This window comes from Chaetura pelagica, unplaced genomic scaffold (assembly GCF_000747805.2).
Source record: "Chaetura pelagica isolate M959 unplaced genomic scaffold, ChaPel_1.0 scaffold10, whole genome shotgun sequence".
Classification (NCBI taxonomy): Eukaryota; Metazoa; Chordata; class Aves; order Apodiformes; family Apodidae; genus Chaetura; species Chaetura pelagica.
Window position 1 is genome coordinate 6,361,750 of NW_009952263.1, and position 27,963 is coordinate 6,389,712.

The 27,963-nt window shown below is 38.1% G+C and overlaps 1 protein-coding gene across 1 annotated transcript in view; it reads left to right on the forward strand.

Annotated features, from left to right (window-relative positions):
- Positions 1-591: 591 nt before the first annotated feature.
- ZNF385D (zinc finger protein 385D) overlaps positions 592-27,963 on the forward strand; it is a 133,954-nt gene continuing 106,582 nt past the window's right edge. The window contains exons 1-3 of the mRNA XM_010007625.1: positions 592-673; positions 2,210-2,310; positions 2,875-3,054. Of these exons, the coding sequence (XP_010005927.1) occupies positions 592-673; positions 2,210-2,310; positions 2,875-3,054 (363 nt within the window). The remainder of the gene's footprint in view (positions 674-2,209; positions 2,311-2,874; positions 3,055-27,963) is intronic.

A 27,963-nucleotide genomic window follows, 5' to 3' on the forward strand; every position in this document is an offset into this window, starting at 1 on the left:
CTGAATCTGCAGGAATATTCTGAGTGTTTCTATGGTCTTCCCTTGTTTTCAGGTACAGATGAGAAAGGTGGTGTTCAGTAAGACTGGATAACTAAAAAGCATCCATGTTTCGCTACAGCAATTTTCTAAATATGCTGTTGTTACAAATAGCACCACAGACCTACAAGGTGAATTCTGCTTTATGAATTTTAGTGCAGTCTTCTTCCCTTCCATTCAGCTTTCTGTGTTCTCACATTTTCCTTCTGTCCTCCTTTCTGCCCATGATGTTGCCTTCTTTACAATAAGAATTCCTCTATATCTGGTCTTCAAGAACTCTTCCAAGTGGGCTTCTATCCTTCTCCATCCCTCTGCTAAACGGTTAGATGAGGAATAGTTAACATTGACATTCCCAAATGTTGTCCAAAGGTTTTTCAATTAGGCTGAGTCACAAAAGTGGTTTGCTTCAGGTTTTATGTTGCTGATTCTGAAGTATGACTCTGTACATGAAGTGGAAAGAGAAGCTAATTTTTGCAGCTATAAACATTAGATAATTTATTTCAAGCAAAAGCTCAAATTTCATTATACCTCTCACATGCTCCATCATTAAGGGACATGTCTGACACTATTGCAAAAACAGAGAGCAGCTATGCTCCTGAACTTAGTAATTTTCTGTGCTGTTGTAGCCAGGACTATGGTAAATTTTAAGCTGTGTTCCAGAGGCTCAGAATCGCAGCCAAAGTCCTACAGAGCTGGCTTGAATTTTTCCTTCTTGTCCCTAGATGACTTTGTGCAGCACTGGCTGGCAGTACCAGGTGGGTGAGTCATGCCACAGAGAGGGATGACAGAAAGACCTATTTCATCTTTCATAGTGCACTATTTTAGAAGAATATGGGATAGAGATGCTGTTGCTCTAGGTAATTCAAACCAGCAAGGCTCTCCTCCATAGCACTGAGATAATCCACTTGAAGAGCTGGGTCCTAAAGCATCTGTGAGTTTGAGGATGTTTAATCAGCTTCCATTTCTTTGCTATCATCAGGCAAATGCTCACCTTGGCATGACTGTGAGATTCTGTACAACTTCAGGTGCAACCTGGAGACGTTTTAGTAAGGTTTTTATTAAGAGAAGTAACTTTTTCCTTTCACCATCTGTAAAAGATTTACATGAGAAAAAGGTATTTCCAGCATCTAAAAAAATGTCTTTATAGTCCTTTCCTATCCAGAAAGGATAAGAGTGGCCTGTTTGAATAACCTTATCATCATTCTGACCTGTTAAATTTATTTTTACATATAGCAGTTGCCAAACCAAGGGCAATTATTAAATACTTGATGGCTTTATGCTGGTGAGCTGTGGCAAGCAGAGCTGCTTGCCCTCTGCTTTTCTGTAGCCTATATTCTTAGCTGTTGCATTCAAAGAATGATTTATTATGCCCTTACGTTGAAGGAGATGTAGGAATTACTCCAAAAATGACAGTTATTCTAGGGTGAAAACTATTGTGAGACTGAAGGGAACTCTAATCCAAAACTTTTGGTTTTCTTGAGGGTAGTGAAAGGCTTCATACAAGAGGAGCTGAGAGCTGGCAAAAAATACTGTCTTTGAAAATTTGGCTCCAGATGATTTTATACTTAGAAGCAGAACTGTGGATGATCTACTACAACTGATTAATTAAATCCTGTGCTGTTAGCCCGCAATTAGACGCATTAAATTGCAAACATTGTTTGCAGATTTGCTGGCCAAATATGGAGAGATTCCTTATATCATTTTGACTACATTTCAGCTCTTAAAGAATGTATGCAGCTTGTCTAATGAAGTGTCTGTATGTACCAGAAATAAAAAAGAAACAGATTTCAGATCTCTCTCTCTGTTGGTCTCTCAGCCTGTGTCTCTGTTCAATGAGGGGGACAAAACTCCCCTATGTTTTGTGGTTTTGTGTGTTTCTTGGACTCTTACCAGCAAGTTTTTTACAGTCTGTTGCCTGCCTCTTAGATTAGAAGACTGGCATATTTTAACACTTTCCTAGGATCCAAATACTCTTTAATTAACTAGGAAAGTATGTATTGGAGTACAACCAAAACATGGGAGACACTGGAAGCAGAGAAAGGGTTTGAATACTTCCAGGTTTTCACTGGCTGTGGCAAGGGACAAACAAATAAATAAAACAGGATCCACTGTAAGCAGGGAGCAACTTATTGGTATGCAAGGGGATTTCTTAATTTGCATTATGTTCCCACAGAGCTGCTGGTTGGTAGGGTTAGCCAGGAGGAGCTTTCTGCTGCACAGTCTGAATCAGCTCCACCCCTTGCAAGAGCAAAAAGTGTTCATCAGTACGTTTCCGTAAACAGAATTTTGGTGGCTGCTGAAATAGTTTTTATGTTAGATTTGTACTGAGCAGCTGTTGAAGGCAGACAGGTATGTTGTGGTTGCAAGGTTTAGGTTGATTCTGAAGGTGCAAGCTCCATGAGTGAGCATTTAATTAAAAAAGCAAAAGTCTGCAAGTTACAGGAGTTTTACTGAGCAGAATGGCTAGCTTGTGCTCTTTTTCTTCCGGAGCATTTTGCCTTAGAAGGGTTGAGTTATATGGCGGGGTGAAACACTGAAATTACAGCAGAATGAGACTAGCTGAAGTTCTAAAGAGAGATCAGGCATATGCTGATCTGTGGTTCCAGATAATCCAAGGAGAGAAACAGTTAATTAGCTGAAATGCTTTATACCTGCAGAAATTACTGGCAAAGAATTATAACCAACAGTCACCGAGTCAGCTGTGCTTTTTTTTTCAATAATGCAGTAGTTTGTGGACAAATTTAAAAAAAAAAAAAAGGTATTTATTTAATTCAATAGTGGCTTTCTGTTGTTGCTTTTTTGTGTGTCGTGATTGTGGGTTTTCTTCCCTAATCATAGTACTTGCTGAATGCCTTCTGTCTCTTTCTACACCTAGGTGGTACATGCCAGAGCCCTGCTCTTCCAGCCCTAGTGCGTCCTCCTGCTCCGCCTTTGCAGCCATCGCTGGATATTAAACCATTTCTTCCGTTCCCTCTGGACACAGCCGCAGCAGTCAATCTCTTCCCCAACTTCAATGCAGTAAGTACACTCCTAACAGTTACTGTCCACTTCAGCGAGCCACACTTTCCATGGAAAACTCAAGAAGGCACAAAGTCGAATTTTACGTACTCAATTAAACCGGGAATATCCTCTCCCTTACTGAGGGCCAGATTGCTCTTTCAGTCACACTGGTAAGCCATAAATTAAAGCCTAGCTGAGTGTTGGCCAGAAGTAATGTAGAAGGAAAAAATTACACCATCCCTAGTGACATGCAATAAAGTTGCAGGCCATCTTCAGCCCCAGGGCTGAGGAGTTTAAGATGTGCAGAATTTCACTAGCCTACAGTTTGCAGCAACTCCTAGAGAGTGAAACTCTGTGATGGTGGTCTACATTCCATCTCCAACAGGCTTCCTGAGAAATACTTAAAATGAACAGATTGGAGAGGCTACAAAAGGTAAAACTGTTGGGGCAATTAAAGTAAGAATGAGAACAGCATTAGCTCATATATGAGCTATTAATTGACAAACTATCTAGTGGGTTTTTCATTTCAGGGCATTTTATTTCTTATGCCTTGCATTAAAACAAGGTTAGATTTCTCTTTAACATTTTTTTTTTAATTTACTCATACTATCTATGAATATAGAAATCTTATTCCTTCTCAGGTATTTTCATTATTTTACTGACATAAGACATCTGTGCTTAAATTGTCCTGTTTCTGGCTGAGATATTTAATGCTGTCAAAGTAAAAAAAAATAAAAATTAAAATTACATTTATGTTAATTTTCACTTTATAGAATTATGCCCTTTTAATTAGAATGTACTGGGAAGTTCTTATCCTTATTTACATATATTAGATGTAGAGAAAAAAACCCTAAGAATGTATGTGCTTACTTTAACAGATGTAGAGAGGGGTAAAAAATGCTATGCCAAAAAAATTCTAAGTAACAGAGAAATCTTTCTTACAATAATTGAGAGTAGTAAAAGAGCATGCCCATGCTAGAAGCAATTGGTAGTAATCAATAGTAAGTTTCCATGATTAACTGTTAATTTATTTACCTTTTATGGTTGTTCTTTTTTCTTTAAAGTCATTAACATGAACTAATTATCAAAAACATTTAATTATACAGTCTTCAAGCAATTCACAGCATTAATAGAGATGAGAGAAGCTATAATCTGCAAGTCTTAAAATGCTCAGAAACAGTATGTCAATTACTACAAAGACACTTACTATAAAAAACTTTTTCAAATTTTAAAATGTATCGAGGTATATAGCAAAGTTTTAAAAAGTGCTGGGTTTAATCATGTTTCTGATAACTCATAATGAAATGGATATAACATTAGACTTGTTTAGTGTGCTTCAGGGTTGTTACCTTAGCAGTTTTGTTTTGTGATCGCTGTATTTAATGCAACAGACCCACTAAGTTTTTAGAGGATGTCTATAAGAATTTCTTTTTTTCCATAGTTCAGTGTTTTCAGATTTTTTTTCACATTGTTAAATTCTGCATAATTCAAATGCAATTTTAATGATGATTTTTTAAAAAAATAACTGTTATTCTTGTGTTGTTCCATAAATTTGCAGTTTCTTTTTCTTACAAAGAACTAATTTTAGACTGTCATTATCTGGGGAGGGGGGGGAGGGGTGGCGCGGAGGGAAGGCCAGAGGAGAAGATATGTTTGTATTAATTTGGAAGTAAGAAAGTAAAAAAGACTCCTAGCAAAACCCTGCTATTCTCTAATGATGATTTTTTTAAAAAAATAACTGTTATTCTTGTGTTGTTCCATAAATTTGCAGTTTCTTTTTCTTACAAAGAACTAATTTTAGACTGTCATTATCTGGGGAGGGGGGGGAGGGGTGGCGCGGAGGGAAGGCCAGAGGAGAAGATATGTTTGTATTAATTTGGAAGTAAGAAAGTAAAAAAGACTCCTAGCAAAACCCTGCTATTCTCTAACATCATCTTAGTAGTATATTCTGTGGTATAAGCACAGCAGTTGGACTTTGCAGGCTCCCGGTCTCTTCAGTTTTTCAGTAAACTGAGCCTAGGTTTCAAGAGAGAGACTAGCAGCCTTTTTTAGCAGCTCTCTGAAGTTCATTCATGTGCAAAGTACTCCTTCTGTGATGTGTGGCTGCCTGCTTAGTCCACCTTTGCTAATTATATCAGTCCTGAGTATTTGGATGCTGTCATCTGAGCTGCTGTCACCTGCCTTGCTGCTCATCATCTTTACCTTGCAGTATGACCATTGCATTCTCATCATGAATGCTGACATGCAGCATCATCCTCAGTGTTCCCATTTTCTTTCTGGACAGTACATTATTGAACAATGCTATGTTTAGCTCATATGCCAGAGTTGGTTAATGGCATCCCCCAGACGTGCAGGCTAGCTGAGAAGTCCTGCATATTTCTGGAAATTATTTCCAAGCTGACAAATCTTTTGGGGATGCATCAGCTGCTGCTGAGCATTATCAACCTAAGGAGAAGTTAACCCACAAGTCCTATCAGACTTACTGCAGGATGTCTGACAAGAGCTTTATCTCTGTGAATGTGAGACAGAAAACACGTAAACAAAAATGATCTTCTTAAATGTGCAGGCTCATGAATTATTATAGGTGTTGAGAATGGTTTATATTAATTGTCTTCATTGACAATCCTACACAGTGTCAGCAGAGAAATATTTGTGTTCTTTGTCCAAAACAAGATCAAGCAGGTGTTCAGTAAAAGATCCAGAACTCTGAATACCTGAACTAGATGCTACCGCTTGTGTTGTTCATAAATCAGCTTCACCCTTGATTGAGATGTCAAAGTCACAGACTATGTCTTAAGAAATGGATTTCTAAAGACTCCTTAATCCTTGCAGACTTCCACAGAAACTAAGAAGTTTGACAATATGTGCAGGCTACTCCAGAGGCTAGAAGGAAGTCCAAAGTTTTTGGCCATTTACTGGCCACTTCTCAGCAGCCTTCACTTGTGAAGAGCATGATCAAGGAGAAATTTAAATAAAAATTCACTCATGTTTCAGCAAAAAGAAGTGGTCTCTGGTATGGAAATCCTAACTCAATTTGAGAGTCTGTTTGTGATAGGCATAGGCATCTGAGCTAACCAGCCTAAGTTTCTTCTCAAAGGATAATGGAGAAAAATGAATGATCTCTCTACATTTTTAAGTCAAATATACAACGGTGGATTGCAGTGCAAGCACCCTACAAGGCTACTTTGGCATGAGGTGTAGTGAACCCTGAAAATACTCATTCTGCTGGCTATAATGAGTGACTGGCTCAGCTGCATCTACGTTTGGTTAGATAAATTCCCCCCACATTATGGGGACAGTTCATAAGCTATTCACAGCAGATATGTTAAATACACTCAGAGATCTGATGACAGAAATGCTGACATTGTATTGTTTGTTTACAGAAGAATGCTCCCATTTATCAAGTAGTTATGCTTCTAATTTTATCTAAAGACAATCTTAAGGGAATTTGAAGATTCCGATGGATAGAAATATTAGGAGAGATGAAAGCAAAAATAATTTACCTGCAGAGAGTCTCAGGCACATAGACAAGAACAAAGCCAAATACTGATCTTAAGTACTTAAGTATAACTTTTTTTTCTTTTTTCTCTCTCCAGTCTATTTCAGTTTATTACAAACATAAGATTACTTTCTTTGTTACTGGTGATTTTGTTCTAAAGCCAGCTCAGTTTTTCGTGGCCACCGCTGAGGAAATCATTCAGCATTGCTTTCTACAAAGCAAAAAGCTTGCTTGGGAGCAGAGAATAGATAAGATATCATGAAGCCTGCAAGCCTTTATCAATAATATCTCTGGACACTGAGGAGAAGGAAAAGTAAGAAGTGAATAACATGAGATATGCAAGGAAGATAACGTGAACCTTTAAAACATTCACTTTTAAGAAGAATATTTTCTATTTATACAAGAACACATAAAGTAAACACAGCAATCAACAGTGCGGTTAGCTGAGCATTTACAAGGTGCTAAACTCTTAATTGTGAAGCAAATGGGTATCCTCAAGTCATATGTAAAAAGAATTGTAACAACACAGCTGTTTAAAGTGAAAAAAGCCCACTGGTGCAGTCCCTGAAGACTCACAAGTTCATTGCACGTTTACCTGGTATAAAAAGATTATTCAAATGCATGGGATTTAAATGGCTAAATTTTATGAAAGAAGCTACAACTGCAAATAATACTGATGTAGCTTTTTAAAATAGGATTTGAAGATTATCAGAGGAATAGAAAAATAATTAAATTGTACTGAAAAATGGTTGAGATCATTTAGTAAACATTTATTATATTTCTGCATTTTCATCTGCAGAGTGAGAAGCTTTAAGTCTGTGTGCTTCTAAGAACTAGTTCTTAAACACATAAAGCTTTAGCAGTTTTATTGAATGCACACTTGTCTCTGAGTGGAAGTGAAAGTGCTCATGTGGTCTTTCTGTCCATGAGCTAATGGTCGCTTGTAAATAAATTTCAGAAAACATCAAAGTTTAGAAGTTAATTAACCTGTAGGAAAATATTTATACAAGTCCCTGAATGAAGAGGAAATGCTTAATTTTGCTAGACATTAGCATCAACCCTAACTGACTCCCCCAGAGAAAGAACCTCAGTCAGATCTTTTTTTATACCTTATAGTCTTCAAAGACCATCATTCTCAAAGCACAGATGCATCGGAAATCAGGTTTTGCTTATTTCTGAAGCTCCCAGAATTACATATTGTATTTTCTTGAGAGACAGAATTAAAGTTTACAAATCTAGGTCATGTGCCTTTACTAGATGGAAAATCAGACAATGCATTGCAGTCCTTGATTGTTCATTCTTTGAAGGATGTGCTAGCCATTTTCCTGAAAAAAAAATCTAAAAAAGTATTATATCCCACTTTGTAGTATGAACATAAACTGTATTGGAAGAGGTCCATGGAATAATGTAGCAGATCTTAGTTAAATGATTGTAAACAGAAATAGGGATGTTGCTTGAAAAGCTCCATCATAACCAAAGCCTCATCTCCCCTTGTTGCCAATGGAAAGTTTCCCAAATAAGCATCCTTTGGAAATAAACATTATTACAGTTTGACTGGAAAGTTAAGACTTGAACAGTGACAATGTCATAACTATTCTAAACATGAATGGAAAATTAACTGTTACTCTGCAGACATCTCTTTTTCATGATCCATGTATAGTAATTCTTGTTCAGTCCCTTGATTTTTCTTGTTTGCTAGATCTATGCCAGTAGGCCCCAGTGCAATATTTAGGGCTCCGTATTTCACCGTCCCCTAGTAGAGATTTGCCATATGAGGAATGAGGAGAAGACAATGGAGGCTGTTGCCCATTGATAGGGCTCCTAAGGTATTGCTCCAGTGGCAGCTTGGGTTAGTGTGTCAAGGTAGTGCTCCTTGCTTCGTGAAAACCAGCCTGAGCAACATCCTGGCAGCTTCCAGTGTGCCCAGGTGGCCAAGAAGGCAAACAGCATCCTGGCTTGTATCAGGAATAGTATGGCCAGCAGGACTAGGGAAAAAATACTGTGTTCAGTTTTGAGCCCCTCACTACAAGAAGAGCGTTGAGGGCCTGGAGTATGTGCTAAGAATGATAATGAACCAGGTGAAGGTTCTGGAGAACGTGTCTTATGAGAAGCATCTGAAGGAGCTAAGGTTGTTTAGTCTGGTTTAGGGGAGGCCTAGTGGCTCTCTGCAACTACCTGAATGGAGGTTGTAGAGAGGAAGGTTGGTCTCTTCTCCCAAGTAACAAGTGATGGGAGGAGAGGAAACGGCCTCAGATTGTACCCGTGGAGGTTTAGATCGGATGTTAGAAGAAACTTCTTCACTGAAAGGGTTATCAAACACTGGAAGAGGCTGCCCGGGGAAGTGTTTGAATCATCATCCCTGGAGGTATTTAAAAGACATGTAGACGTGGTGCTTAGGGACATGGTTTAGCACAGGACTCAGCAAAGTTAGGTTAATGGTTGGACTCGGTAATCTTAAAGGTCTTTTCCAACCAGAACAATTCTGTGATTCTATGATTCCATTATTCCAGAGCAGCACAAAGTCTGTGTTCTTTTTACAGAGGAGAAGCTTAAGTTCGTTCATATTGGTAGCAGGCAATTAAGCCTGGCTTGTTTCACTGGAAGCTGCGTTTCCCTGCTTTCTAGTCTTGCTGTCAGGCTCTGCCAAGCCTGTTGGTGATCACTGAGCTCGCTCATACTGGGTGTAGCTTTGTGATTGCTTGGGAGTTGTAGTTTTGTCATATTGTGACCAGACAATGGATAGAAATGGACAATGTAGTAAAACCCACTTGCTGGCAAGTATGTTTGGGAAGGATTATGCCAGAAAATGTGGGGAAAACCTGTCAAAAAGCTGCCAAGTGATGTTTGAAATATCTTTTCCTGAGGCTCTTGTCTCAGTTAGTTTTTTATCTAGAAGAGAGATATGTACGGCAGAAATGATGTGCCAATTTTCTGGATGTTATGAGTAAGATGTAGCTTTTGATAGTGAAAAGTGGAGGAGGAATCTGAGACACATCTTAGTTTTTCTAAACATTAGGAGCCAGAAATTTTCAAAATAAACCTAGGCTTTTTCAATGTCTCTACATAGTTTATGTTTTCTGACTTAATTGAGCAGAGAAGCATAACGAGAGTATTTTTCTTCAGCATATAAAATCCTTTAAAGTTCAGTAGTGACGACATGCTGCCAGAATGCTTTGCCTCCAGAAGAGGTTAGTCAGGGGACAGCACAATGGCCTCAGTCTCATGTGAACCAAAATACTGCCTATATAGAAAAACTTGGGAGTAAAAATATAGTCTGTGCTGATTTTTACTGTTTTTCCATGAGAAGGACCTTTATCAGTTGGGGGACCTAACTGCACCAAATTGTTAATTTGTCAGGCAAATAGAGGGGTTTATTGCCTTGGGGGATATTCTTTGCATGGCTGCTCATTCACAGGTGTCTAGAAACAGGGAGACTGGCTTGTTTTTTTCCTTTCCATAGCACTGCAATTGAGCTGTGAGATAGCTGTACTATTCTTTATGGTCTATATCTCTACTGCTGTTTAGCAGAATTGTTTTTCAAAATAGTGATGACTACAGAAATAATGTTTGGGTTCAGGAGTTCTTTATCATAATAACATTTTCATCATTGGCCAGGACATTTAATTAGGAAGTCTGAAGGGGAAGAAGAGGGATTAGGGAATGAGCAAACACAAGGAAAACCTGGCAATTCAGATGTTTTTGTTTGATGCTTGCAAAACAAGAATGAATCAATATCAGTATGAAATATTAAATTATTTTAATTGGCCAGAATTATTTGCAGTATTTTAAATCTTTAATCTGCACCATGGTCTTTGTTTGAAATAACAGTAAAGTCCTGATTCTCTGATGCAGAGGGAATGTTCACAGCTCAGGAAACACCATGAAATTAAGCTCCTAATCTTTTCCCAGTTTTGAGTCATTTTAGGTGGATCCAGATCTGCCTTATATATGGTCTATACACTATGTCATGGGCAGGGAACGGAGTTTATACTCTGACTTTGCATAAACGAGTGTTCCTGCAACCCTCAGGTAACCTTCCCATGATCGCTGATGATTACATGGTTATTTTCCTTTGCACAGCAGAGCAGCTGGGGAGAAGTTACTCAGCTCCCTAGAAGTTTTCTCCAAAATTATAGCTATTGTTTTCTTTGCACTTGATGCACTTTTAAGGAGCATCCTACTAATCTAGCGTTAATCCCTATGCAACATTCTCTAAAAAAATTTGGCCTCTGCTTGCAACTAATAGCTGGGACTCCTGCAAATTTTAACCCAGACGTCAATAAAAGCTTTCTTGTTATTTTTCTCTTGGCATTACCTTATATTTTAGCAGCACTCCTGACTTTTTTTTTAATTACTTGCGTTGAGGCCTTGTGAACTGAAATTTTGAAACTGAACTGTGAAATTGCCCATTGCAAGTTTTGGAGTTGCTTTCCTTGGGCCTACATGGACCTCATGAATTTCAACAAGACCAAGTGCAAGGTCTTGCACCTGGGTAGGGACAATCCCCAGTATCAGTACAGACTGGGTGATGACTGGATTGAAAGCAGCCCTGCAGAGAAGGACTTGAAGGTACTGGTAGATAAATAATTGGACATGAGCTGGAAGTGTGCACTTGCAGCCCTGAAAACCAGTCAGCCCAGTATCCTGAGCTGCACCAGAAATACCATGGCCAGCAGGTCTAAGGGAGGTGATTCTCCCACTCATCTCTATAAGACCCCTACCTGGAATATGGCATCTACTTTAGGTCCCCAGTAAAGAAAGGCATGGACCTGTTACTGCACATCCAGAGAAGGGCCACAAAAATGATCAGGGAGAAAACATTTCATATAAAGAAAGGCTAAGAGAGTTGGGATTGTTCAGCCTGGAGAAAGAGAAGGCACTGGGAAGACCTCTTTGTGGCCACTTGATACTTACAGGAAAAACGGAGGGTTTTTTTACCAAGTCCTATAGTGACAGGGCAAAGTTTTTAAAATGAAGAGGCTTAGATTGGAAGAAAGAAATTTTTTACTATGGAGATGGTGAGACAGTGTAATAGGTTGTCCAGAGAAGTTATGGATCACTGAAAGGGTTCAAGTTCAGGTTGGATGGCACTTTGAGCAACCTGAACTGGTGAAAGATGTCACTACCTGTGGCAGGGAGATTGAACTGGATGATATTTGAAGGTTCCTTCTAACCTATTTTGGGATAAGTCACAAGTTTTTGGAACAGTTTAAGGATCGTGTTCCAATTAGTGAATTAGCGGTCTCCTGTACTTATTATGAGTAGCTGTCACCTCTTGCCACAGCAGTCTGGAGAGCTTAGAGGAATTCACTCATGGATGCAAATAGATAGATACCATTTTAAAAAAAATCAATTAAAAAGGTTTATTTTTATTTAAATTAAATTTGTATTGAGGGTTCTCCAACCTTCTGTGATTCCTTTCAGTAGAAATTCAGGTTTCTAGGATGCACATTCTCATGGGGAAGCAAATGTTAATACTATCTTAAAATTGCCTAAGTTTGTGTCATTTCACCTTGCTGAACTTTAGGATAATACTTATCCTAAAATCTGTCTCCATAACAGTAACACAAATGTAAATTATCCAGCCATACCTGTGTCCTGATTGCTGTCCAGTGTTTGGAGTGGAATGAGTACATCTGGTAAATCTCATTTCATTGATCCAAAAGACTTATTTCCACTATATGTGGAGTAGCATCACCTGTGTTTGGCCTTCACCAGCTACCATCTCTATTGGATTCAGCTCTATGGCCTCATTCAAGATCCTTACAGATGTCTCAATGCTGATGGTCATTTGGCAATTCCTGCCTGTAGATTATATTTACTTTGTGGGTAGAATCATGGAATCATTAAGGTTGGAAGGGACCTTGAAGATAATCAAGTTCCAAGCCCCCTGACATGAGTGGGGAATCCTACCACTAGACCAGGTTGCACAAAACCTCCTCCAACCTGGCCTTTAAAACCTTCAGGGATGAGGCATCAACAACCTCCCTGGGCAACCCATTCCAGTTCCTCACCACCTTTATAGTGAAGAATTTCTTCCTAATATCTCAACTAAATCTCTCCTCTCTTAGTTTAAAACCATTACCCCTTGTCCTATTACCATCTCTTCTGATGAAAAGCCCCTCCCCAGCTTTCCTGTAGGCCCCTTTCAAGTTCTGGAAGGTCACTGTAAGGTCTTTTCAAAGCCTTCTCTTCTCTAGGCTGAACAGCCCCAACTCTCTCAACCTGTTTTCATAGCAAAGGTGCTCCAGGCCTTTGATTGTCTTGGTGGCTCTTCTCTGGACCCTTTCCAATAGGTCTATATCTTTCTTGTGCTGAGGGCACCAGAACTGTACACAGTATTCCAGGTGGGGTCTCACTAGATCAGAGCAGAGGGGCAAAGTCACCTCTCTGGCTCTGCTGGCCACACTTCTTTTGTAGGTTGGCCCTCTGGATTCCAGCACACACTGGCAGCTCATGCTGAGCTTCTCATCAACCATCACCCCCAAGTCTTTCTCCTCAGGACTGCTCTCCATCTATTCTTCCCCCAGCACGTATTTGTGCCTGGGGTTGTGCTGACCCAGGTGCAGGACCTTGCACTTGGCCTTGGTGAACTTCATGAGGTTGGCACTCGCCCACCTCTCCTGCCTGTCAAGGTCCCACTGGATGGCCTCCTTTCCCTCTTGGCTGTCAACCACGCCACACAGCTTGATATCATCAGCAAATTTGCTGAGAATACACTCAATCCCACTGTCCCTGTCTCCAACAAAGATGTTAAACAGCACTGGTCCCAGTACTGATACCTGAGGGACACCACTTGTCACCTGCCTCCATTTGGACATTGAGCCATTCACCACAACTCTGAGTGCTGCCATCCAACCAATCTCTTATCCACTGAGTGGTCCATCTGTCAAATCCATGCTTTGTCAGCTTGGAGACCAGGATGTCATGTGGAACAGTGTCAAACACCTTGCATAAATCTAGGTAGATGACGTCAGTTGCTCTGCCACCATCCACCATCTACCATCTCTGTATTCTTGTTGTAGGAGGCCACCAGATTGGTCAGGCATGACTTGCCCTTAGTGAAGCTGTATTGGCTGTCACCAATCGCCTCTTTATTTTCCATGTGCCTTAGCAGGCTTTCCAGGAGGATCAGCTCCATGACCTTGCCAGGCACAGAGGTGAGACTGACTGGCTTGTAGTTGCCTGGGTCTTCAATTTTCCCCTTTTTAAAAATAGAGGCTATGTTACTTTTTTTCCAATCAGCGGGAACCTCACCAGGCTGCCATGACCTCTCAAATATGATGGACAGAGGCTTAGCAATTTCATCCACCGGATGTTGTTCTTCATGTTTGATAGCTCACAGTTTCTCCAGGACTTTTCTGGCAGTATAACACTCTTCAGTCACTCAGCACCTTCTAGCCGAAGAACATGTGTTTGTAATGATTCTTTTCACCATGTGAGAATGGGTGACCTTCTAACCAGTCTCCACCAATTCTCATGTCTGTAATTTAAATAAAAAGGTCTGAGGTAGAAGCACCCTTTTTCTATAAGCTCATGACTACACTATTAGCTAAATGTCCATACAGTATCTTATGGAGTATAATCTTGAAAGCTCCACATACCTAAAATTGAAACACAGTAAACTTCATTTTCTGTGGGGTTTTTTTGTTTTTCTTTTTTGTTTGTTTGTTGTTGGTTTTTTTTAGTGTGTTTTTGTTTTGTTTTGTTGCACTTTGTTGTTGTTTTCTATTTTGTTGTGGGGTGTTTTTGTTGGTTTGTTGTTTTTTATTTACTTCTGTGGGTTGTTTTTTTTTGTTTTTCACTGAAGTCTTTTAGCTGTTAGAACAATTAATAGGATCTAAATATCTCACATGCCTTTTTGTTTAACTGATGATTAGTAACAGTGAAATTATAGACTTTCTTAGTTATCTCATCCTGCCTTACACATTTGCTGGAGGGCACTACACAGTGGGCTCATGCATAACTTGCTGTTGAAAGACATTGTATCCAAGGCAAAGGCAATAGAACAGCCTTTACTGGGGACTGAGGGTCCCTCAGGCTTTTGATTTGCATGCAAAACATTCTCATAAAGGAATTAAATGAAGTGCTCTTCAGATTTGTCAAGTCTTAATGAGTGGAATTACTTAAAACTAAATTTTATAAAGCATTTTATAAAGCATTTTAAATAATGTTTTAATCAGTTGATGTTTACACCCTTTGTCTTAATAGCACTCAGATGAAAAAGATCAATGATTATTTTATTTTGTAAAGACTATAAAACTTTAATGTGTTCCATAATAAGTATAACTCATAAAATCTACAGTTTAAATATAGGTGGTCATAAACTTGTTTTTAAAAAGCTGCAATTCATGTGAAAGGAATTACTTAAAGTAATTATTTGATTACTGCAATCTGAGGAGGAAAAAGAGTAATAATATTCTAAAATTAGTATTATTTCTGTTGATGAGATAGACATTTGGAAAGATTTAAAATGAGGCATGAATCTTTCCTAGCCTTAGGCATGTTTGTGCTACTAACCTAGCTGAATAACTACTGCATTTTTTTTGTGCAAACTGCAGTTTGCTCTTCCTAGGAATTTCCAAGATACTTGTTGAAAAAAGCATGAGTTTGCATGACAGGTAATTTTGCACACAGTAAATGCATTCCTAAGCACAATTACCTCATTAATTGCTTATGTATAACTTGCAGTAACAGTGCTGTCAAGAACATGTCCTGAAACACACTCACCTTTATGATAATGAACAGATTTGGCGTTCTTTCTTTTCCTACTCCTTTTCAACTCAGTAGTTTGGGCTGGTAAATGACACGTGCTGAAGAACTCATTTATCTGAAATAATTGTATGATCCACTCTTTGATGGAGTATTTCCGCAATGTCCACCTCCTGTCAATTTATTTATTTTTTTTTATCTTAACATTTTTTGAATAATGGAGGAAAACCCCCAAAGGTTATATGTTGGACTTGCAGAGTTGGACATAGATCTCTACAGATTCTCATGCAACTATTGTTTTTTCTGGCATGTTTCCTTTGGTTCTATTGAATGCTTAAATTAATACTGTGTAAATATCTGTACATATTAAATTAGTAATAAAAATAATTCATAAGTAATAGTAAAAAAGATCATGTCTCTCAGGATATCAGTGTTTCTCTTTTAAATACATTGCTTTATATAAAATAAATCTGAAATAGATTAGTATAAAATTCTTACTATTTAGAAGAATACAAATCAATAGTTTCTGTCAAACATTACACTTTGTCCAGAATTAAATGCTTATAAGTAAAAAGTTTTAGATACGTACTGCAATTATATATTATCTTTTTCCAAGAATAATAGAACATTATATTTTGTGTAGTTTCATAACAAAAGCAACAGTGTTTAGAACGAACGATAAAATTATCCTAATTATCCTTACAACAGAAGATTAAATTGTTGATAACTTAATTAAAATTGCAGATTAAAAAAATATGTATTTAGGAAAGAAACATTCCTAATTACAGATAGAAGTTATGTAAAGCTTGCAGGGAAAGCTGAGCAGTGGAAGTTTCTTTCTGTAGTTCGCTGCTGCGACGTTGCTAGAATGTTTGAACAGCAGAGGGATCCTATTAAATGGTGGTCATGGCAAAAGTACCTGCAGCTGAACAAAGTAACTCTGTGAAGGTAGTGTTTGAAGAAAATTTTAGAAGACTGGGGTTACTTTGAGTTAATCCTGGGCATTTGTCAAGAAGTCAGACAAGGTGTAAACCTGCATCCTTTACTTCCTTTATTCCTGCACAGTTTTCACTATTCTTAACTGTAGTCCATCAGGTCCATGCTTTGTTAAAAATCCAGGGAACTATGTCCACCTTACAAAGATACCACTTTGGGATCCTGAAAATGGTATAAGCCAATTCCCAGGGGGTTGTTGTTTTTTTTTTTTTTGGTTTGTTTGTGAGCTAATCAGCCCTCCACTATCAGAAAAGCCAAGTAGCTCATCTATTGTACCTATGCATCTTTAATTTCCACAGGTAGGGCAGTACCTGTTGGTGTTGCAATGAGATTATAACAAAATATCAAAAGCCAGGACCAGGCCAAAGCATTGTGTTCCTATAGATTTTCTTCTGACAACTTAAGGAAGAGCAGAAGAGTAGAGAGCACATATAGCAACACTTGCCAGACAGTGCCTCCAGTGAGATATGTTTTAGAATGTTCTTGAGCCAAGTGTGTTTTCTTGGCATGTGGTAGCTCTCCATGAGGTAACATGCTGAACTGGATAGAATCAGCAGGAGAGTTTGTTTATTTACACTACTAATGAGGTAATTTGAGTGTCCTCATTCCCTTCTCTAGACGGTGCATAACATATCCACGCAGGGAGATACACAGGAAAATTTCTTTGGGCAACATAGTATTAAGAAGAGATGGGCGTATATGAACTATGACTTGCTATAAACAGTAGAAGTCTATGGGCAATTTTAAAGTGCTGTACTTGTGGGAGCTGGAAGTGGAGGAAGTGTCCATCACCATACTCATATTTTGTGTTTGAAATGTACTGATTTGCTAATGGATCCAATCCATTAGATCATTTGTGTTGCTAGGACTCAGATGACAAAGATAAATCACAAGCGTTGATGCTAGAGTTAATTATAGCAGTACCCTCCCAAATGGCAGTATCAGCTCCGGGAAGCAGTAAAAGCTATTGTAGGCATTAGGAAGTAACATGAGAGAGTGGTGTCTGGGAAAGAAGCAGCAGTGTGGAGACTGCCAGTGAAAGGATTGAAAAATACTGGATGTATCGTGCTGGGTTTGGAAGAGAAGTGAGAGGAAAAACAGAAGGTTTTCAAGAAGAGAGACTTACAAAAATCTCAGAACAGGTATTTGAATGATGCATTTCCTTGACATGCTTGTACACACACACACACACACACACTCACGCAAGTAATAGTGGAAACATTGCAAAACAAGCTTAAGTATCCCACTTCCACTTAAAAAGTCCTTATGTCTTTGTTCCTGGCAGGAACAGTTTCTTTCCTTTTTAGCTACATGCTTTCTCAGGACATTACTATCTCCTGAAACTTTTTGAAGCAAGTTCCTTCTCTCTGAATCTAATATTTATTTTCATTTTACAAGAACTATTTCTGCTTGAAACCTAATTATGTTATTTGTTCTAAATTTGAAAGAAAAGAGAGAAATTACTTTGGTACTTACTAAAAATGTATCTCAAACTGAACTGAAACAAGCACAAAATTAGAATCTGTGCTTCTTAAATCAAAGAAAATCCTTCTTTAAGAACAGACCCTCAGATACTACAAAATGTCGTAACTCCAACAGCTGTTCACTCTGTTCATCAGTAAGGATTCCCTGATGAAGGGGACTTATTCTTAAATTTCTGTGCACAGAGGATAGTATGTATTTCTGGTCTTAAGTGTCTCATTTCCATTAAGCAAAGCAAGAGAAGTAAAGTCTACCTCAGCAAATACTATGTATGCATGTCTCCTCTGTAGCGTCATTAAAAAATAAAATCTCCTAACTCTTCAAGCAAGCTGAATTTCTTAAATGTGAGAAAGCATCTGTTTAAAATTCCAACAAGTTGCACAAAAAGCTATGGATCTGAAGATTGGTTTATATTTTATTTTATTTGCTGGGACCCCAACATTCAGTTGCTTGGGAAAAGTTTAGATTTATTTCATTTAATTGTTTCTTCACAAACCACTGGAACTTTCAATTTATTTTTTAGAAGGTGCTGTGACATGGCAAGAGATTTGGCAAGTAAATTGATGCTAAACCTGAGGGTAAACAGTTCTCTTTGTGAGATGTTAAATTTAGTGTCTCTTGAGCAGCTCAGGTGAAAGGATAAACAAGAAAATATCTGTGGTTAGCGGTATTTGTACTAATACAAGGGAAGTATTAACTTTGGATGTAAACAAGTAAGAGAAAGAAGTGTTAATTCTGGTAAAAATAATTTAAACTTTCTTGTCTTCTAGTTTAATGAGAAAAAGGAAGATCATAATAAACTCAGAACTCAAAAATACAGAACACGTGTAAAATGTGTCAGGATTCTCTCCCCTACTTACTCAGTTCTGTGATTTGATGAATATCTCTACTTCATGCTAGTTGGACTCACAGTAAAACACTTGTAATAATTTGCCTGTTTCTTAAAACAACATTTCTGTGGATCAGAACACATCAGGAGAAAGGTTGTGAAGAACGACTTCAAGTTCAGTAATTAAACATCTCAAACATTTGTTAAGCTTTTCAGTAAGACACAAGATTAATCATTAAAGTAAAAAACCCCACCACTTAATACTGCAATAATGTATTATTTAGTGAACTTTCCTTAAATAAGAGGAGGATTAACAATCATCGGCTTTGATCTTTAGCTATCATTAGCAACTTTTAAGTCATCAACCTACGCAGGGCTTTAAGATGATTACATAATCAGCAGATTTTTTAGGTGGCTACAGCTGGTGATAAGGAAGCATTATGCCAGGCTGCAGGACTATGCTTAGAAATTATTGTCCTGCTAGGCTTTTGTCACATAATAGTATAAAAAAAAATAAATTGATTTCAGTTAGTTGTTCCTCACTGTTCATAGTACAAAATGAGAGAAATCCCAAGTCTTTAACAAAATTGAGTCGAGGAAAGATATTCTCGCTAATACAGTTGATTCTTAAAGGGAGTGGCAATTTCATTGGGTGAAAGTCACCAGTCTTACAGATAGCACCATTCAGGTAGATTTTGAACTTAAGGACACATTGAGCTTGTGGGGACACATTGCAAGCTTGGAAATAAATTTGAATGCTCTTTGTATCCAGCCCAAAACTCTAGATGATAAGCTAGATGTGCATTTTTTTGTTTTTTCTCCTTGTGTTGTCTGAGCCTGAAGTAGCCTTTTTGATGTATTTCTTCTTCTAGCTAGTAATGCTGAGGAACGTAGAACAAAAGAAAATCTGTTCAAGTTAGTCTAATGAGTTCAAACCACAAAGTTCAAGTTGAAATTATAGTCTTTTAAAACACATCTGTAGGCCTTATTTTATTTTGTCTCATTTATCCATTGTTGATTTTACACAAGATATGTCAGTTCTGAGTAACTTCTATTTGGCTTTACCATCCACCTGTTTTGTTACAATGTAGTCGCTAACAGCCCTTATTTCACTTCTGCTCATTCAAATGGTAGTGAGCTGGAGCTTCCTTCTAAATCACCATGAAGAATGTGATGAAATAAATACTGCCAAAATATGAATAGGTTCCCTTCCAAATCCGGTGGTTAAATGGCAACACAAGACAGTATGCCTTGGCTGCAGTTGTGATCCAGTAACATCTTAAAATTGTAATTTTAAACAGATTACTGACCAGGTCTATGGCTATTGTAATTCGTTTACTTTTCCACTGAGCTTCTTGTATAGAGCCAGTTCAGTCTGCTTCTGCAGGCTTTGGTGTGTGCAACCTAAGAGAGTTGGCTGAGATGAGTAATTTCAGCAAAATGGGTCTTGACTAGTTCTGCAGATTTCTCATCTCATCTTAATTAAATACAATTTCCAGGATTTATTCAAGCTTCTTCTGATTTTGGGAAAGAAATTTTTCACTTTATGTGCTTTGATTTACTTCCCATTTCTGGAACAGGGAGTGGTAGTGCATTCATGCCCTTGAGGCTCTGTTAGTGTTTTGAAAACAAAAATAATATTCACAGAAAGCTCAGAAAATGCAATATACCTGAAGGGTCCTACAAGTGATGAAGGTTTACAAATATCTGCCCTATGAGAATTTTTATGCTTCTCTTGTATGTGCTTTTGAATTACGATCCCTTCCCTCCTCAAACTCAACAAAATGTTCATCAGGATTGGGTTATTAGTGTTTGCCAGTGGTGACTGCTTGATACCATTAGCCTATTTCTCTTTTCAAGTTAATATCTATCACAGCTATGCTTAAGGCAGAATTATGCCTTAATGTCTAAAGGCTTTTTTTTTTCATTATTCTATCCAGATTAAAATCAAATTAATAGAGGTAAATCCTCTGCTATGAAGACAGGCTAAGAGAGTAGGTCTTGTTCAGCCTGGAGGGGAGAAGGCTCCAGGGAGACCTCATAATGGCCTTCCAGTACCGACCGGAAGGGTGCCTATAGGAAAGCTGGGGAGGGACTTTTTGCAAGGGCACGGTAGTGATAGAATGAGGTGGAATGGCCCTTAACTGGAAACAGGTAGATTTACGTTGGACATTAGGAAGAAATCCTTTCTTGTGAAGGTGGTGAGACACTGGAACAGGTTTCCCAGGGAAGTTGTGGAGAGCTTGTCCTTTGAAGTGTTCAAGGCCAGGTTGGATGGGGCTTTGAGCAATCTTGTCTAGTGGGAGGTGTCCCTGCCCATGCAGGGGAGATTGGATCTAGATGTTCTTTAAGGTCTCTTCCAGCCCAAAATATTTTGTTATTCTATGATAGTAAGTCCTAATGTTATTATTAAATCTGTTCTAGGAATAGTCTTTACATAAGCACATGAAAATGTTGAAAAATGTGTTGAATAATTTACTGGAGCGATCTACAGGTCTTTCTAATGAAGTTGAATAGTTCTCCTCCTTTTCGATACCTTTCTACCACAGTATCTTTCTTAGCAGCATATGGCTCTTAACTATTGAGCTTTTCTTCACTTAGTATTCATATCTAATTTTTATTGCCATCACTGTCTGCTGGGTCTTCCTTAGGTAGATGATTAATCAAAGGAACTATTTTGAATATATTCAGATTTGGCCTTCTAATCAATCTTAAAGTACTGATTTAAACAAAAAATGCAAATTAATGTATTTGATCTATGAAGACAAATGGCTTAATGCAATTCTGTATTAGACCTCAAATTCATATTCATGTAATGAATTAAAAGAGAATGTGGTAGACCTCCACAAACATAATGGATAAAAAACCAAAGCAATTAGAGAGTCATGGACTTTAAATAGAGTTTTTGTACAAAGTGGGGAAAATAATTGTTGAAAAAAAATTACAGATATTTTCTTTAAGTTACAAATTTGCAGTCATCAAATAAACCTATTCACTAAAATGATAATGCCAGTTAAAATATCAGTGCTGAAGATTAGTATATTTAAATACCTTAGTAAGATCTGAGATATTTCAAATGAGGTCATTCCAATATTAAATTTAAAAAAATTAAAATCGGCTTTTGATTCTCTCACCTCTACATGTGTCAAAATATGCCCCTAAACAAGTAGTGTGGGAGGTTATAACTAAATCATACTATGACCTTTCTTTCAGAAATTAAGTTAAAGTGGATAAGAAGTATCTGACCTAAATTTAATTCTATGGAGTTATGCCAGGGGAGGTTTAGATTGGATATTAGGAAAAAAGTCTTCACTGAAAGGGTTTTCTGGCACTGGAGCAGGCTGCCCAGGGAAGTGGTGGAGTCACCATCCTTGGAGGTATTTAAAGGATTTGTAGATGTGGTCTTTAGGACATGGTTTCGTGGTCAACTTAGCAGTGCTGGGTTAATGGTTGGACTTCATAATCTTAAAAGTTCTATGATTCTAACTTGATGTCTAAAAGCAAAGCGTCCAATCTGAACCCACCATTCAGCTCCTTCCTCTGTCTTATAAGCAAAGATCGGTAGCCACAAAGAGCAACCGATCCCATCTGAGATGCTTACCTGACATGGCATTAGTCATCTGCAGGAGGTACTTATCTTCAGTAAATCCTATACCAATTTTGCTGTCTCTAAATGTGATACCTGAGATAGCCAGCTGTCACAGGAAATTCCAGTTATATCTTAGGAATGTTTTTTTCACAGTGATTGCAGTCAAATACCATACTGGTTTTCCCAGTGAAGCTGTGGACTTGAGATACTCAAAACTACACTGGGCAAAACCCCGTGTGAGGGGCTGGACAAGGCTGCCTGTTAATGCTGCATTGAGAACTAGGGAGCTGGAGCAGATGACATCCTGAAGCTTTTTCTCTACCTAAATAATTCTGTGAATTCTATAGGCCTAAAGCAAAGCAGAGACTAAGACTATTGTGTTTAGAGGAGATAAGACACCATGAAAGGGACGTGGTATAGAAACAAAGCTGGAAGGATTCTGTCCAGCCTGAAATACTGCTGAATATTGCAGCTCAAGCAATGCAAGGTTGATAAGGAAAACTAATATATTTCGTTAGATTAGCAAGCTAGTTTCAAGTGTGCAACTTTTTTTTTTTTTTTTTTTTTTTCACCTCAGCTGTTGCTGGAGTTCAGGAATAAAATAGAGAAAGGAAAGGATGAGACTAGAAGTAGAGAAAGTATATGAAATATATTATGCGATGTTATAAGATAGATCTCTGGCTGAGACATTTTTTTTTTTCTAAGTTTATGAACATCGTATTATTGCTGTTTTACTCTAGAGAGTCCAAAGAATGGCTCTCAAATAGAATTATATTAGAACTGAGATTTAGAAACAATGACTAGATTCTGTCCAGACTTGGATATCTTCCTGGCTTAATGAAAGCGACTATTCAAAACCTGTTGGGTGTCTCTGTATAGTGGTAGAACAAGAGAGGCAATGAAGTATGGATGGAAATTGGTGATTTTTATTAAAATGTGATATCATTCCCTACTGGATATTTAAAAATTGTCTTTTCTTCATCAGCATTCTCCTAGAGAAGCTGATGGCTCATGGCATAGCCAGGTAAGCTCTCTGCTGGGTAAAAAACTGGCTGGCTGGCTGAGTCCAGAGAGTTGTAGTGAATGGGATTGGATCCAGCTGGAGGCCGGTCACCAGTGGTGTCCCCCAGGGCTCAGTTCTGTGTCCAGTCTTGTTCAATATCTTTATTAATGACCTAGATGAAGGGATTGAGTGCTTCCTAAGTAAGTTTGCAGATAACACTAAGCTGGGAGGAAGTGTAAATCTGCTTGAGAGTAGGAAGTCTCTGCAGAGACACCTGGACAGATTAGATTGATGGGCCAAGGTCAGTTGTATGAGGTTTAACAAGGCCAAGTGCAGAGCCCTGCACTTTGGTCACAACAACCCCATGCAAAGCTACAGGCTTGGGGATGAGTGGTTGGAAAGCTCCATTGTGGAGAAGGACCTGTGGGTGCTGTTTGACAACTGACTTAACATGAGCCAGCAGTGTGCCCAGGTGGCCAAGAAGGACAACAGCTTGTATGCTTGTATGAGGAATCGTCCTTGTACTTGAGCATTGGTGAGGCCACACCTTGAGTACTGTGTGCAGTTCTGATCACCTCACTGCAAGAAGGATGTCGAATTGCTGGAGCGTGTCCAAAGGAGAGCTACCAAGCTGGTGAACGGTCTGGAGAAAAAGCCCTATAAGATGAGGCTGAGGGAACTGGGATTGTTTAGTTTGAGGAAGAGGAGGCTGAGGGGAGACCTCATTGCTCTCTACAACTACCTGAAAGGAGGCTGTAGGGAGGTGGGAGCTGGCCTCTTCTCTCAAGTGAATAATGACAAGACAAGAGGAAATGGCCTAAAAATGCACCAGGGGAGGTTTAGACTGGCTATTAGAAAGAATTTCTTTACCAAAAGAGTAGCTGGACAGTGGAACAGGCTGCCCAGGGAGGTTGTGGAGTCACCATCCCTGGAAGTACTTAAAAGAAACATAGACATAGTGCTTAGCAATGTGATTTAAACACTGATGGATAAATCAGGTTATGGTAGGACAATTTAGGTTATGGTTGGACTTGATGATCTTCAAGGTCACTTCCAACCAGGATGATTCTATGATTTAAAAGAGAGGTCACTGAAGGAAAAAAAATCAGTGAAAAGAAAATTGGCTTCAGACCAGGATAAATAAATAATATATTTGTGAGTACTTTTGTGGGGAAGGCACTTAAAGGAGAGTATGATGTAATATTTCACTGCACATATTTACTTTAATCTGTATTGGTTAGAACATTATAGAATTTCATGTATATGTTCGCCGTTACGTCTTAATACTGCTGCAGCCTTAAATAGGAGTCATATGTCATTTCTAAAACAAAGTGTTATTAAATGCTGTTAATGGTTATATTAATCAAAGATAGTTTTAATCAATTTGCTTGTCAATCCATTTTTCCTCAGAGATAGCAAATAAATTCTATAAAGAACTAGTTCACTTTTCCAGCTCCAAAATATTACCGGGGCTGAAGTTTAGGGTATCATCGCTTAGGCAGATGTTCTAGCTCTCTCAAGAAAAAATCTTTTGATAAAACACACTGATGACAAGAAGATTCTTTTATTACTAGTATTAAAAAGTAACAAAATAGGTATTTTAACTTTTATTGTTCTGAAGGGAGACCTTTAGGAAACTGTATTTTGTATTTGAACTACCATTATGCATCTGATGTAGCAAGTTAGTCCTTGAGGCAAGTATTACATAATCTTTGTAACATGAAATGGCTGAGTAAATCTATTGTTCTTAGGTTTATGTTCCAACTCATGTTCTCTGTCAGACCCAAAAACTTTGATGGCTTCCTGTCCTTAACTCAGAGTTTTTGTCCAGCAGCTCATGCAGAATGAATTTTGATCAAAGATTTACATAGCTTGTTTTATTTTAGATCTATTTTACTTATCTTTTTTAAAAAAATCCTCAACTTCTTTTGCATGGAAATAAATGCAGACATTGCTGGATGACAGAATAACATGCAAATTATTTTATGAGCAAGGTTTCCCCTTCCTAATCTTAAGTGAGAAAGAATAGAGTAATGTGTATCTCTTAAATTTTTTATTAGAACTAAACTAGACAGAGTAATTGTGATGAAAGCCTCTTTGGAAAAGGATTGCATTGCAAGGAATCGTATAGAAAACAGCAGACAGAAGAATGAAGAAACAGGCAGTTCTGACCCTAAGGCAATTGCTCCTCTTCCTTTTATCAACCAGTGTATTTCTTACTCTGCATATGAGGTACAGTAGCTACTGGTTTCCCTTGTTTTCATGTAGTAAATTATAAGCTCTAGTATTATGCCTTCCTGCTTATGAATCTCACAGCACAATGCCCATTTTCCTTCCTACTAACTTTGAGTATGTCATCATATGCCATTATTCAGTTACTCATCTTCTAATTGAGTTCCTCATCATCAAGGCCTTCCTTCTTAAAGACACCTCCTCACCAGTGCCAATGATATGATAGTACTACTGTCCCACTCTCTATGTAATTAAAACTGTATCTAGTAGGGACAGGTTCAGGATATGTAAAACCCCCCAAATCCTGTTGATGCCAACAGGAAGACACTCGAATCCTAAGAGTGAAGTTCCAAGTTATTACAGGTGGAGTCAGAAGGGATAGGTAGAACACCATGTATCTCAAAATCAAAAGCCCTATAAGATGAGGCTGAGGGAACTGGGATTGTTTAGTTTGAGGAAGAGGAGGCTGAGGGGAGACCTCATTGCTCTCTACAACTACCTGAAAGGAGGCTGTAGGGAGGTGGGAGCTGGCCTCTTCTCTCAAGTGAATAATGACAAGACAAGAGGAAATGGCCTAAAAATGCACCAGGGGAGGTTTAGACTGGCTATTAGAAAGAATTTCTTTACCAAAAGAGTAGCTGGACAGTGGAACAGGCTGCCCAGGGAGGTTGTGGAGTCACCATCCCTGGAAGTACTTAAAAGAAACATAGATATAGTGCTTAGCAATGTGATTTAAACACTGATGGATAAATCAGGTTATGGTAGGACAATTTAGGTTATGGTTGGACTTGATGATCTTCAAGGTCACTTCCAACCAGGATGATTCTATGATTTAAAAGAGAGGTCACTGAAGGAAAAAAAATCAGTGAAAAGAAAATTGGCTTCAGACCAGGATAAATAAATAATATATTTGTGAGTACTTTTGTGGGGAAGGCACTTAAAGGAGAGTATGATGTAATATTTCACTGCACATATTTACTTTAATCTGTATTGGTTAGAACATTATAGAATTTCATGTATATGTTCGCCGTTACGTCTTAATACTGCTGCAGCCTTAAATAGGAGTCATATGTCATTTCTAAAACAAAGTGTTATTAAATGCTGTTAATGGTTATATTAATCAAAAATAGTTTTAATCAATTTGCTTGTCAATCCATTTTTCCTCAGAGATAGCAAATAAATTCTATAAAGAACTAGTTCACTTTTCCAGCTCCAAAATATTACCGGGGCTGAAGTTTAGGGTATCATCGCTTAGGCAGATGTTCTAGCTCTCTCAAGAAAAAATCTTTTGATAAAACACACTGATGACAAGAAGATTCTTTTATTACTAGTATTAAAAAGTAACAAAATAGGTATTTTAACTTTTATTGTTCTGAAGGGAGACCTTTAGGAAACTGTATTTTGTATTTGAACTACCATTATGCATCTGATGTAGCAAGTTAGTCCTTGAGGCAAGTATTACATAATCTTTGTAACATGAAATGGCTGAGTAAATCTATTGTTCTTAGGTTTATGTTCCAACTCATGTTCTCTGTCAGACCCAAAAACTTTGATGGCTTCCTGTCCTTAACTCAGAGTTTTTGTCCAGCAGCTCATGCAGAATGAATTTTGATCAAAGATTTACATAGCTTGTTTTATTTTAGATCTATTTTACTTATCTTTTTTAAAAAAATCCTCAACTTCTTTTGCATGGAAATAAATGCAGACATTGCTGGATGACAGAATAACATGCAAATTATTTTATGAGCGAGGTTTCCCCTTCCTAATCTTAAGTGAGAAAGAATAGAGTAATGTGTATCTCTTAAATTTTTTATTAGAACTAAACTAGACAGAGTAATTGTGATGAAAGCCTCTTTGGAAAAGGATTGCATTGCAAGGAATCGTATAGAAAACAGCAGACAGAAGAATGAAGAAACAGGCAGTTCTGACCCTAAGGCAATTGCTCCTCTTCCTTTTATCAACCAGTGTATTTCTTACTCTGCATATGAGGTACAGTAGCTACTGGTTTCCCTTGTTTTCATGTAGTAAATTATAAGCTCTAGTATTATGCCTTCCTGCTTATGAATCTCACAGCACAATGCCCATTTTCCTTCCTACTAACTTTGAGTATGTCATCATATGCCATTATTCAGTTACTCATCTTCTAATTGAGTTCCTCATCATCAAGGCCTTCCTTCTTAAAGACACCTCCTCACCAGTGCCAATGATATGATAGTACTACTGTCCCACTCTCTATGTAATTAAAACTGTATCTAGTAGGGACAGGTTCAGGATATGTAAAACCCCCCAAATCCTGTTGATGCCAACAGGAAGACACTCGAATCCTAAGAGTGAAGTTCCAAGTTATTACAGGTGGAGTCAGAAGGGATAGGTAGAACACCATGTATCTCAAAATCATTTCTGTGTTTGTACTGACATACCTTAGACCTCTCCAGTCATATTTTCCCTGTGGCATAAAGTGCTGCCTGCTGCTGAAGAACAGAAGATCTTTCTTCAATTTTTGTATGAATGATTGGTCTCCCATGGTAGCCAGACTGGGCTTCTGTCACTCAGCAATGTAAACACTGGATGGCAAAAAAGAGTAA